The sequence below is a fragment of the Macrobrachium nipponense genome, chromosome 32 (assembly GCF_015104395.2).
Source record: "Macrobrachium nipponense isolate FS-2020 chromosome 32, ASM1510439v2, whole genome shotgun sequence".
Taxonomy (NCBI): domain Eukaryota; kingdom Metazoa; phylum Arthropoda; class Malacostraca; order Decapoda; family Palaemonidae; genus Macrobrachium; species Macrobrachium nipponense.
Genome location: NC_061094.1, coordinates 62,037,156 through 62,050,066, shown reverse-complemented (window position 1 = coordinate 62,050,066; position 12,911 = coordinate 62,037,156). Strand labels below are relative to the sequence as shown.

The 12,911-nt window shown below is 40.7% G+C and overlaps 1 protein-coding gene across 1 annotated transcript; it reads left to right on the top strand.

Annotated features, from left to right (window-relative positions):
* Positions 1 to 3,498: 3,498 nt before the first annotated feature.
* On the top strand, positions 3,499 to 11,091 carry LOC135207445 (uncharacterized). Its single transcript, XM_064239171.1, has 5 exons — positions 3,499 to 3,615; positions 7,201 to 7,334; positions 7,976 to 8,347; positions 9,193 to 9,373; positions 9,963 to 11,091. Exons 1-5 carry the CDS (start codon positions 3,499 to 3,501, stop codon positions 10,722 to 10,724), a joined length of 1,566 nt encoding a protein of 521 aa, XP_064095241.1. The 3' UTR covers positions 10,725 to 11,091.
* Positions 11,092 to 12,911: the final 1,820 nt, after the last annotated feature.

The following is a 12,911-nucleotide window of genomic DNA, read 5'->3' as shown; positions in this document are numbered from 1 at the left end:
TATCATGTCGAAGGCTTTCTTATAGTCTATCCATGCCATGCTTAGGTTGGTTTTCCTTCTCCTACTGTTCCTCATTACCATTTTGTCTATCAGGAGCTGGTCTATTGTGCCCCTACACTTCCTTCTGCAGCCTTTCTGTTGGTGGGGGATGGTGTTTTGTATCCTCTAGGTAGTTGTATAGCCTTTCACTGATGATACCTGTTAGTAACTTCCACATTATTGGTAGGCAGGTGATAGGCCTGTAGTTACTGGCTATATTTCCCTTACTCTTGTCTTTTTGTACTAAGGATGTTCTTCCTGTGGTCATCCATTTTGGTGCATGGTGATTTGAGATACAATGCTGGAGTTGTTCTGCTATTCGTGGGTGTAGGGCCTTGAAGTTTTTGAGCCAGTATCCATGGACTTCATCGGGACCTGGGGCTTTCCAGTTTGGCATTTTCTTTAAGCTTTGGTGTCTGACTGTGTCTGTCGTGATCTCTGTGAATCTTTGTTTTATTCTCCCTGTTTCTTCTTCCTTGACTTCCTGGAGCCATGTTGCATGTTTGTTGTGTGATACCGGATTGCTCCATATGTTTTCCCAGAGTCTCTTACTTGGTTCGGCTTCAGGAATTTCTGGGTGGTTGTCTTCCCCTCTTAGTTGGCTGTATAGTCTTTTCTGGTTGGTTCCGAATAGTTTTGTTCTGTTGGTATCTCCCTTATTCCTGTTCGTGTACCGTTGGATCTTATGTGCTTTGGCCTTAAGCCTCTGTTTTACATCTTCTATTGTGTTGTTTAGTCCCCTCTCTTGTACTTTGTATTTCTCGTTGAGTTCCTCCCTTGTTTTCTTGCTTCTTAGCCTTTTTTCCTTTTTTCTGCCATCTCTTTCAGTTTACTCGAGTCAGATCTCATCACCATGATTTGCTTTCCAGGCGCCTTTTCCAAGGAGGTTGCTGTTTTGGTTTCTGTTGGGTTGGTTGTGCTGGTGGTGTTGGTGTTCGAATCCCCATCAGTTCTGCTACTAATCTTGCTCCTGCATATGTCAAGTTATTTGTTTCTGTGATACTGGTGGTGTGTATTATGCCCATTATTTCATTGACCTCACTTGTTTTCTCCCTTAATTTCTTGGTGTTGTAGGCTTTCATGGAGGGGATCTTTGTTCTCTCTGTATCTGGCTCCATCCATTGTCTAATCTTTTCTACCCATTCCGTCCTCTCTGTTACTTCGTCGGTGTTTCTTCGTGTGTCGTTGTTTGATACCTCATCCTCCCTGTCGTCTTCTGTGGCATCGTCTCTCAGTTCGTCTTCGTGTAATTCGTTGTCGTGTGACATTTCCCTTTCCAGTTCTTCTCTTTCTGTTGGGGAGAGCCAGTTCTTTTTCTTTATGTTCCTTACTTGGTCTGCCAGCCTCTGCTCTGTTTGGGGGGTGTTATTCCTCCCATTCCAGATGTTGACCAATCTTCTTCTATATCCTCTCTCCATCGGGTTGCTTCTGATGTAGCATCTCCATATTTCCTTATTTTCTTCTCTTGTCCATTTCTTCTTTTGGTTTGCTTCTGTAGCTCCAATCTCAGGCTGTTGATTGCTGTCGTTGTGGTGATCAGTTGCTGGATGACGACCTCCAAGTACCTGACCGTCTTCCCCTTCAATTGGGTTGAATACCTGGTTGCCGGACGAAGCTCCTCTGTTGCCAGAGGTTCCATTTACGTCGTTGTCGTTTATTCCTTCATTTCTTTCCATCATTGCTGAGTTTTGCTATTTAACCCATAGCTGGACCCTACCCCATCAGGGATAGGTACTCATTTACAGCTGAGTAGACTGAGGAAATTATGGTAAAGATCCTTTCTCAAGGAATCAACGCCGAGGAGAGCGGTCACCCATTATTATTATTATTATTATTATTATTATCGTGAAGTTCTCTCAAGTGCGAGGTGAGACTTGGACCAGCGTCAAGTTAAAGAAGTTGAACAGCTAAATAAGAGGAAACTCATAACAGCAAATAAAGAACAAGTGGCAGAAAGCAATGAATGCCGCCACAAAAGAAGAATAAAAGAACCTCAATACCATCCACAACTTATCACGTAAGGCGCACCTTGAGCGGAATTCTTTGATGTTGTCGACAAGAAATAACAAAATAATGCTGTGATTTCCGTTTAGCGTAACGACATTAGGAACAGTCAATTTCGCAATTGTCTCCAAATTACGTAATTACAAGAGGCGGACATTACATGAATTACAGTGAGTCACTTTCAGCCAACACTGGGCTGTGTTCAGAATAATGTTTTTAGACTTAATTAATATATTCTCAGGCCACTTCCTACAGTACGTGAAAGTGTTCATATCTGTTTATTTAATTTTAACGTAACCATATATTTTTTATATATATATATAATATATATATATATATATATATATATATGTGTGTGTGTGTGTGTGTGTGTGTGTGTGTGTGTGTGTGTGTGTATGTACACACACACAATATATATATATATATATATATATATATATATATATATATATATATATATATATATTATATATTCATATATATTTTATCTTCATTACCTCTCTACTTTCACCTTCGTCCGCCTATGGGCTTTCTTTCATGTGAAAGTTAGCTACGATAGCTACTAGCCTTTCTACAATAACACCGTCTCGTCATTACGAAATGTTGTTAAGTAACTTTTACTCTGAAAAAGTAGATAATCAGAAATTTCCTGTTGCGCAGTTCGTTTCTCTCTCTAAAAAAAAATAAAAAAAAAAAGAAAAAAGAAAAGAAAAGAAAAGACATTTTCACTCTATTTCTGTTGCTCATTTATTTATGATGGAAATATTCCCGTCACAAAAATCAACATTGCTTTCAAGCATTAATCTATAATCATAAATCTATAATACAAGATACTCGTTGTTAGTGTAATATTTATAACTGTATCAAAATTATCTCTATATGGCTTCTTGCCAAGCTGAAAGATGAAAGCATTTGACTCTATTTCAAAAAAGAAAACAGAAATAACGAAGTTTGAACATTGCGCAAAAGAAAAAAGAAATAACGAAGTTTGAACATTGCGCAAAGACGATGCGCGTCTGGTTTCAACTAGATTGCGCAAAGAGAGAGAAAGAAAAAAAAGCGACTTACAAAGTTTCCAAGAAAGTCTCTCTCTAGCTCGTACGAGTTCGTTCGTGTGTGTGTGACTCAGCCAGGCCGCTGGCTGCCTATAAAGGGCGCCTGCGCACTGTGAGCCCCACCATTTACGGTTGCGCTAACACCGACCCGCTGGCGCTGGCGAACAGGGAAAACATCCTCTTTACGCAGGCAGTAGTGCCACGTCGTTGTATGGGTGAGTGACACGTTCCCACTTTCTCTCCGATTCGCACGTCGCATTTCGTCGCTTTTATCTTTTTTCTCGGTGGTGGTGGCGTCGTGTCCCGAGGAAAATATGTCCCTCAGTTGCGCCCGTGTTCAATTGTAGGTCTAGTTTCCCTCCAGTCTGCTTCAAAATCGTGAGAAACGTCCCTCGATCAAATGGAATCCGTCTCGCTCAAGTCGGGATGGTTCTCCGTGAAGTGTGCTCGTGTTCGTAAGGTCGAAAGTCTCGGGCGATCCTACGTCGATTTCGCCGTTCGTGAACGTCCGTGGAATGTTAGTGAATATCGACGGGGGAACATTCGACACACGACTGTTTAGTTATAAGACGCCTTTCATTGTTGCTTTGTTTCCCACGACTTAGAGGAGAGTAGTGATATGTTATTAAGGGTAGAAATTCACTGTAATATTTCCCCTATCTCCCTCCACCCACCTCCTCCCTGGGCTATATCCGGATCCAACCAGTTGTCTTGTTGGTACACGTGATCGCCTGGGCCTCTGTATTGCACCATAGTATTGCACCATCCATGCAGGTACAGGTAAACGGGGTTACTATTCCACCAGACGTAAGCGTATAACAATGTGAAATGACGTCTTGTTTCTCTCCTGCGCAGTTTCTTACCTGCTTGCTAATCTAGAGACGGAATGTACCCGACCTGCACAGGTGTATATATTACAAGTTCTTTGTTCTTATCATCGCGCGAGGGGTTCGTTCAACCAGGATCCACTAAGTTAGTGGGTCTTGGGTTGAGGGTATCTCGTTATCATGATTGAGTTTTTGTGGGGGGGCAGATATTGTTAATATTTTATTCACGAAAGTTAATTTAGCTACGCGAGTTATTGGCATAAGACTGCGTTAACTCTCTCTCTCTCTCTCTCTCTCTCTCTCTCTCTCTCTCTCTCTCTCTCTCTCTCTCTCTCTCTCTGAACACACACACACACACACATATATATATATATATATATATTATATATATATATATATATATATATATATATATATATATATATATATATGCATATAAATATCTTGTTTGTCTGTCTGTCTGTTATATCGTATGTGAATCAGCCCACCATAATCAGATCACGCTCTATTTTACCCCAGAACTTTGGAAACGGCCAGCAAACATACTTGGCTCCGTTGCCATAAAGTCTTTCGAATCGATTAATTCAGCAGACAGGGGAATAGAAAATGAAGACAAGAATATTTGAACGTGGGACTAGTGTTCGTCTATATATAATCAATGGACGACGCAGGTCTGTTTTCATGAGTTCGTGCAGCCTCACGATGCACGAAACGGCAACTCTGTCCAGTTCTCCGAAAGGTATTATTTTCGTGCTGAATTCGGTCGCGTTATAGTCTCGCGGAAGTGACGGGAAACTGTTCACTATAGCTTGTTTGAATCTAGCTTTGTTTAGTCCGAGTTTAATTGGTTTAGAATGTTGTGTGATTCTCCATCTATACGCAGTGAGAGAGAGAGAGAGCACGTTCTTGTCACATGACGTGGCATTCAATGCTGCTGTTTTATACGAAACTTCCTGTGATCCCGCTTTCAGACGGTTACGTAATAGCTGTGGCCTCATTTCTATTGTCATATGTGCGTGCGTGTGCCTGAGAGAGAGAGACAGAGACAGAGAGAGAATTATCTTCTTGGCGCTACCCGCAGCGTCGCTGAGCTAATCACTTATAGACACGTGACGGTATATACTATCCGCTGACTTATAGATAAAAATGGCATAGACTAGCAGGTGTTGAGTGGAAGAGAGAAAGGTTGGGGGGGGGGGGGGGCCGGGGGGTTGTAATCTAACTCTGTTTCACCTTTCGTAGTCATATGAGACTAGTTGATCAGCAAAAGGCTTATTGTTCTTTTATTTTGCCCTGCTCTGTACTCATTGAAAATGACTGGTTTACTGCCATATCTTTAGTTTATTCCTGGAATAACTTTCCACACAGTATTTAGCAAGATTACCTGCTCAAGATGGAAATATATTGTAACGAGGTCAGGGCTGAACTCTTAGTCATAAGAGCGAGGACAGAACGGGGTAATTCCCAGTTTCCAGCCTTGTCGTCGAAATGCGTCCCCTCCCACCCCCCACCCCCCTTTTCCATCATCCCTCTCCCTAACCTCTCCCCCTTGGCGTCGAGTGAGTCATGACCAGATTAAGCGAATATATGGCCTTCGAATACATGCATAGGCTCCGTCACTGGTGTTCGGGACCTTCTGAATCATTCTGAGAATTTTTGTCAGCGTAGCCTTCAATTCTTTGTCACAGAGGCTAGCGGGTTTGTCGAGGTATGCCTCTCTCTCTCTCTCTCTCTCTCTCTCTCTCTCTCTCTCTCTCTCTCTCTCTCGTGTGTGACCCGCTGGTAGTCTCACGTAATGCAGTTTATTGCCATCGATTGATAACGCACATATGATTTGCATCCGGGAAATGTGTGCGTTATGTAAAAGCAATTTTTTAATAGTTTAATATTTTTTTAATAAAAAAAAAACTATTTACTCGTATTGTACGCTATTACCATTTTATAGAAGTTATTCAGGCCTAAAACAAATGATGCAAGTCCTGAACACCAAACAAAGAGCGCTACAAATGAGGTTAGTTTTGTTACAGACATCACTACGTCATAATGTTTCTTTCATAAAGGTCAGGTCCGTTATTTCTGCCTAAGTTATTCAGAACTTTTCGGAACTTTAAAGGGTTTTCGTTGCTATTGCCCTGCAAAGTTCTTTAGTTATTTTTAGGACATTTTGAGAACTTATAACGGAAAGCTCAGTATCATTTGTTTTTAAAATCAACCTTCTTAGTTTATTAACACTTTTAGGAACTTTTTGGGTGCTCTGTATCATTTTACTCTAAAGTTATCATTTTTTTATATTACTATTCTCAATAACTATAGTCATAGAGCTGTGCAATCTATAAATACTCCCTTCTTTATGGATTAAAACTCTTTAGGAAAATTGTGCGTATTTGCACGGTGATAAAAAATCACAGTGCTATTGTACACGGAAAGGGCCCTCTGAGAAGGCAGTCTTAAAAGTGTCTGAACTGTTACAACAAAAAAAAAAAAAAGAAAAAAAAAAAGCTCTATCGCCGTCTAGCAATCTCGTGTAGCCCCTATAAATATGAGCAGGGGTGAAATTCAGGTCAAATGCAAATGATCAGTTTCAGGTTATATGTGAGTCAGTTCTTTATTCTTAAACATTTTCTGCTCTAACAACCTGGGCCAGTTTTAAGATTAAGTTTGTCTGTTGCTTTCTTCATTCATATTCTCTCTCTCTCTCTCTCTCTCTCTCTCTCTCTCTCTCTCTCTCTCTCTCTCTCTCTCTCTCTCTCTTCCTTTTTTGTGGTCTATTAGTCTCAGCATTTGAAGGTTAATTGATTTATTATAATTTTGCATTTCCTTATGTTATCATTGGCTTACAAAATGTCAATATTGTAAATTACGAAGCAAGCAAACCCTTTCTTGTGCGTAGTTTTTTTTTAAATATATTATATAATATATAAGAGCAGTAACATTTAATAAAAACCACACACATTAAAGTGTCTGCCTGTATTGCATAGCAATACAGAATTCTTTAGCTTTAAGGAAACTGACGAAACGGGCAAGAGCCCTTGAGAGCCAAAGGAAACTTTGTATCTTTAGCTTTACCATCATCATTATTATTATCAGTCAATATTATCATTACCAATCATTCTTCTTCCTTCATTCCAGCAGACAGAAGTGAGGAGAGTAGTAATTTGAGGGGGGGCAGCACTAAAAAGTGCTTGATCCCCCGGGCGGGGGAGGCACTGGAGGAAGTGACTGCCGCCCCCCATGTCGACCGTTGGGCGAGGCTGGGCGCCACCTGGCCCAGTTGACTCGCACAGGGACACCTGTGGAACAAGTTGAGGGGAGATGGCCTGGCCATTCCTCACTCGTGCCCCACGGGCAGTGGACTAGTATCTTTGGACACACAACCGATTGATGCGGTAGATTCCTGTAGCGACACCAGGTAAGAAGTCACTTTCTTGATGTTTCGTTAGAAGTTTAACTTCAGTATGCAGCATACTTGATGCTTTGTCAAAGTTTAACTTCCAACTCAGTGTAAAGAAGCAACGGTTAACTTAGCTAGGAACTATAGTAGATTCACATCAACCGTGCATTTGATGTCTAGGCCCATCCCTTACGACGCTCCTGATTGACCGTTGATAAGCCAATCACAGGGCTAGAAACTCTCAGTCTCTCTCGAAAGAGTTTACATGGGCAGGATGTATGTTCCACCTCTCCTGAAAACGTATCCCTCAGGAGAGGTGGAACATCATAGATCCTACCCATGTGAACTCTCGAGAGAGACTGAGAGTTTCCAGCCCTGTGGTTGGCTTATCAACAGCCAATCAGGAGCGTCGTAAGGGACGGCCCTAGACATCAAATGCACGGTTGGTGTGAATCTACTTAGGTGTTCCAGGATAGTTTTCCAGGAGTATTTTCCACTGTTGCAAAAACTCGAAAGGTTTCAATAACCTTTCTTGACAGAAGTGATTGGATAATGTACCTGAAAGCTCCCAACATGATGCTGTATTTTATTCCCATAATCTCCTTAGACCCAAGTACCAAAAAACCAGTTGAAACCCTAAAACCGAACCCCTTTTCCAGTGAGATCTGCTCTGAAGTACCAGACGTCAAGCACTCTGGAGGGATTCCGGGAAAAGAGTGGTCTTCGTCCTCATCCTCCGGGTATCACAGTGGCATCGGCACGTCCGAGGTCAGTCACGGCGACCATCTGGGCTTCGATAACTCACTGACTAGCGACGAGGCCACTGACGAAGATGACGACGACGACAGCGACTGGGGAGAGGACGAGTGGCCCGTCGATAGGGCCCTGCCCTTGCCCGAGTGGGGATGCGAGAGACCGGAACTCAACTTCGGGAGTCTCCATCTGTACTACCAGTTCTTGAGTCACGTCGGGAGTCACTTGGAGAGAGCTTTGGCGACCCAGTGCTACGACACCCTGTCGAATTTCATTGCGTAAGTTGTGCTCTGTTGGTCAAGTTTCATAACCTGAGGAAGCCTTAACTTTGAATTATTATATGTTGGAAGAAGACCTTCATTAATACAGGTCGTACTGAAAATAATGACTATTTCAGCCGCGTTTATTTTGTATAGAAGTTTCTCTTTTCTTCTTATTTTCATAGTGACTTTTCTTCTGTATTCAAATTGGCTATTAAAATGCCAAATGGGGGGATACATAAAAAAGTGGTATTTTTCAAATTGGCTTAAGATCCAATTTGTACTGCATTTTGTATAATATAGTCAATATGACAAATACCACTTTTTTTACATGAATCCCCCATTTACCGTTTTAATAGCCAATTTGAGCACAGAAGAAAAGTCAGTAATAAGAATAGAGAAACTCCTATACAAATTAAACGTGGCTGAAATAGCCATTATTATTTTCAATAAACCCTGATTATTATTATTATTATTATTATTATTATTATTATTATTATTATTATTATTATTATTATTATTATTATTATTATTATTATTATATGCAGAAGATGAATCCCCTATTCATATGGAACAAGCCCACAACAGGGGCCACTGACTTGAAACTCAACCTTCCAGACAATATGGTGCTCATTTGAAAGAAGTTACAGAAGGTGATAGGAAATACAGAAAGAGATAGTTATCAGGAAAGAAAAAAAATGAATTAACAAATGAATAAATAAAGCGATAGAAATGTAAATAAACCATAAATTACAACGAGAATTGCTTCATCTTTGCTTGCAAAAGCAAGATGCCTGTAGAAAATTTTTTTTCCTTTGCTAGGTGACTTAGTCTCACTACTAACTTGACCTCTCTCTTGACAGGTTTGGGAAAGAGTACCAGAACCTAAGAGGAGAATATCCGGCCCTGGAAGAGTTTTATCGTGATTATGATCCACCTTTATTGCCTGGAAGGTATACCTGTGTTGGTCTGTCCTGTGATCTAGCCACTACACTGTCCACGCTGGAAGTGCAGTACCCAGGTCTGAAAGATGCTGTTTATCAGGTGAGTTAGTTTCTCTTTTTCTCAATGAAAAATGTTGTGATTATGATTGTCCAGAATGAAAAAATGCCTGAATGATGTATAGAGTGAGTAACCTTGTAAAAAAAAAAAAAAAAGTCCAATTCATTATGTACCTTTTGTTCTTACTAGTTAAAAGTACCAAATGTTATTTTTTTAGTGGCCCATATTCTAATCAAAAGTGTTTGTCAAATGACAAAGAACTGGGGCAAATTAGAAAGATTGTAAAATAATTTGTCGTTCAAGCCGTACTTTAAATTCTCTCACTTTATCATAGGGAAATAAATTACGAGAAAAATCCAGTGAAGAGTAAAGCTTATTTTTGTGCTCATGTTTCTCATTTGCATAGTCTTTGTAAAGTAATTATCTGATTTACAGTACAGACAATGAAAGTCTTAAGATTTGGATCACCATTGACTTCATTATTATTATTATTATTATTATTATTATTCAGAAGATGAACCCTATTCATATGGAACAAGGCCGCAGTGGCCACTGCCTTGCAATTCAAGCTTTCAAAGAATGTGGTGTATGGTATTCTCGTTCTCTATCAATAGCTGTTCACTCTTTGCAGGTATCATGTGAAGAGGAAATTGACAACGTCGACTGGTACTGCTCCAACGGCGTGCCACCAGTAACGACCTGCGAGAAAGAACACGTCCTAATCTGTATTCGAATCCGTATCCACGGCCGCGCAGGCGTAGTATTATTGGACCCAGGCTACCACATAGGAGAGGCCATCACCGTGATGGAGGACGGAATGACGCCCCAGTCGGGCATCATAAGGGCCAACACCACTAGGCCTAATGTTCTTCGCAAGTACCAGTATCATTACCACCCGGACAACTCGTCCTTCGTGGCTTGGGATGTGGTGGAAGAGCGAGATGGCAAAGTCACCCACAGCCACACCAGCCTGATTCACATCGCGAGACCGTTCCTGTCTGGTGTAGACATAGCCGAGAGGAGGAACTTGGTCTACCACTTCAAGACCCTGCTGGCCCGCGAGTCCTCTGGTAAACTGAAGTGTGGGTTGTACTTCCCGCTCCGTCAGTGCCACGAGACGAACGTCACGTTCTTCCACTGGGCTGATGATGGCCTCCGTCACACCAAAGTGCCTCTTACCTACTTCAGCGAGCAACACAACGCTCTTGCGAGCGAGGAAAGGGACAGCGAGACTGAAACGACTCTGGCAATAGTGGCTGCAGGAACTGGCAGAAGCGTTGCTGACTTGAGACTATCCTTGGAGAATGTGGCAAGCCTTTGTCAGGACGCAGAATTCATGAGTCAGCTTGCAGAACTGGAGGAGGCTATAGTCAGTATCAGCAAGGACAATTAATGGAAGCACAATGCGAGAAGCACCACAATCAAAGCTGTATTTTCTTTTATTGTTGATTTCAAAAGGGGGAATGTGTTGTTGATATGATGTTGTTTTCGCAAACCTTTTTGAACTTTTTAAACTTCAGTTACGTTTATCTACTTGTATTGGTGGGTGTAGAAATGTACTCTTGTATTGGCCACTGCACTTTATTTTGTTTACTGCATGAAATACATAACGGTATTTAGTATGTACTTAAAGGTAACTTTTTATTAGCATTCCCCATGTTTTTAAGTATTCAGTTATAGTAGCCTCAAATACATTGTGGTAACATTACGTGCACACGTAAATGAAAAGCAAAGCATGAATAAAGAGGGGAGAAACTTGCTATCATGAAATATCATTTTCCTTGCCGTAGTGACCAACTCAGTTGGCCTTAGTATCTAAGAGCAGAATCGTCTTATTGCTGGGTTTTTAATGCCTGTAGAGAAAAGGAAGGCTTACTGTAAGCAGCGTCCAGGGCATGGATGGTAAGCGGATTGAAGGTTTATTACGGATAGTGAAGAAAAGCTGCAGAGAATGATGAAAAGGTTTGAGATGGTAACCAGAGAGATAGCGTTAGGAATTTAGTGACGTACGGAAATTGATTAATTCTCTCTCTCTCTCTCTCTCTCTCTCTCTCTCTCTCTCTCTCTCTCTCTCTCTCTCTCTCTCTCTCTCTCTCTCTCTCTCTCTGATATACCAAAATTGCATCAAACCACCCACCTCTGGTAACCTTGATGCAATGCCAACACTTGTCATTCTTCTCATCTCATTGTACTCTAACTCCATTCTATACCAAAAGGATTTACTTGTACAATATATACACGAATTCTCAGTACCTACGGCTTACAAATTATTTCCTGAAGACGTTCACATTTGCCCAAAGAGAAATAAAGATAACAGGTTCCTGGAAAATGAATTTGAGATGAGTCATGGACCTGCACTGGAGGCAAGATAACACTGATTCAGTAATACGAATTAGGAAGAATAGGTCTGAATTAGCTAAGCGTATTCTCACTGAATACACGTAGTCCACAATAAAGTTCAGATCTTCAATGTTAGGGACACTAGTGATCAGCTGTTACTTATGAACGGGGCACTAGCCTACGCTACCTGGCTCTGAATAGCCACCCTACATAAAGATTTGGCTACATACCTGGACGAATTTACCAGTGAAAAAAAGTATTATCTTTTATAAGCTATTTTGCGACTTAAAAATTAACTATTCGCTTTGTAACGCGATGCCGATTGACGAAACCGACAAGAAGAGATGCAGTACTTTTTCTCCTAATAATGAGAAGCAACACCCACTAACTTTCTACATAGACTATGGAGTTACCCAGTGATTAGAGAGGAGGTGAAGGGATTATGGGAGAAAGAAAAACGTAAAAATAATATTGTTATTTACAACATTAAGGAAAGCTTAGAAGGAAATACTGAAACTAGGCTTAGAAAAGACACAGAAACCTGTAGCAAGCTGTTCAACGAGGCACTGGGGCTAACATTGAAATAGTAGAAGTAAGTAGATTAGGAAGAAATGATAGGATGCAGGCACCCAATAATAGGGCTACTACAGGGAACCAGGATAGAGACAGAGAACCTAGGCCAAGACCTATTTTAGTCAAGATGAAAAGTGAAAGGGAAAAATGGGCAGTAATAGGAAAAGCCAAGATTCTCAAGGGGAAGCAAGAGGTAGGATACAGCAGAATATTCATAGCACCAGACCTAACCTACAGAGAACGAGAACAGGATAAGATATTGAGACAGGAACTCAAAGACAAGAAAGGGGGGAACAGGGATGGTACATTAGAAAGGGTAAACTGATCAGAAATGAAAATTTTCAGAGTCTGGAGGGGGCAATAGGAGAAATGCAATAAACGGAGATGAAATCAATACATTAACCAAGGAGCCAAAATAAAAAAAAATGGAAATACAGTTTAAGATATATATGATAAATATACAATGTTTAACTAGACAAAAGTTAGCAGAAATAGAAAGTGTTATAGACAATGATAATAAGATATTTTGTTTAACCGAAACTCATCAGAAAATAGACAAGTTAGCATTAAGTAAAGGTATAAATAAAATAGAAAACATGAGGGAGATGAAAGACAAAAAAGGAGGAGGGTTAATGATGCTGCATAGAAACAGTGATAACACAGAGTT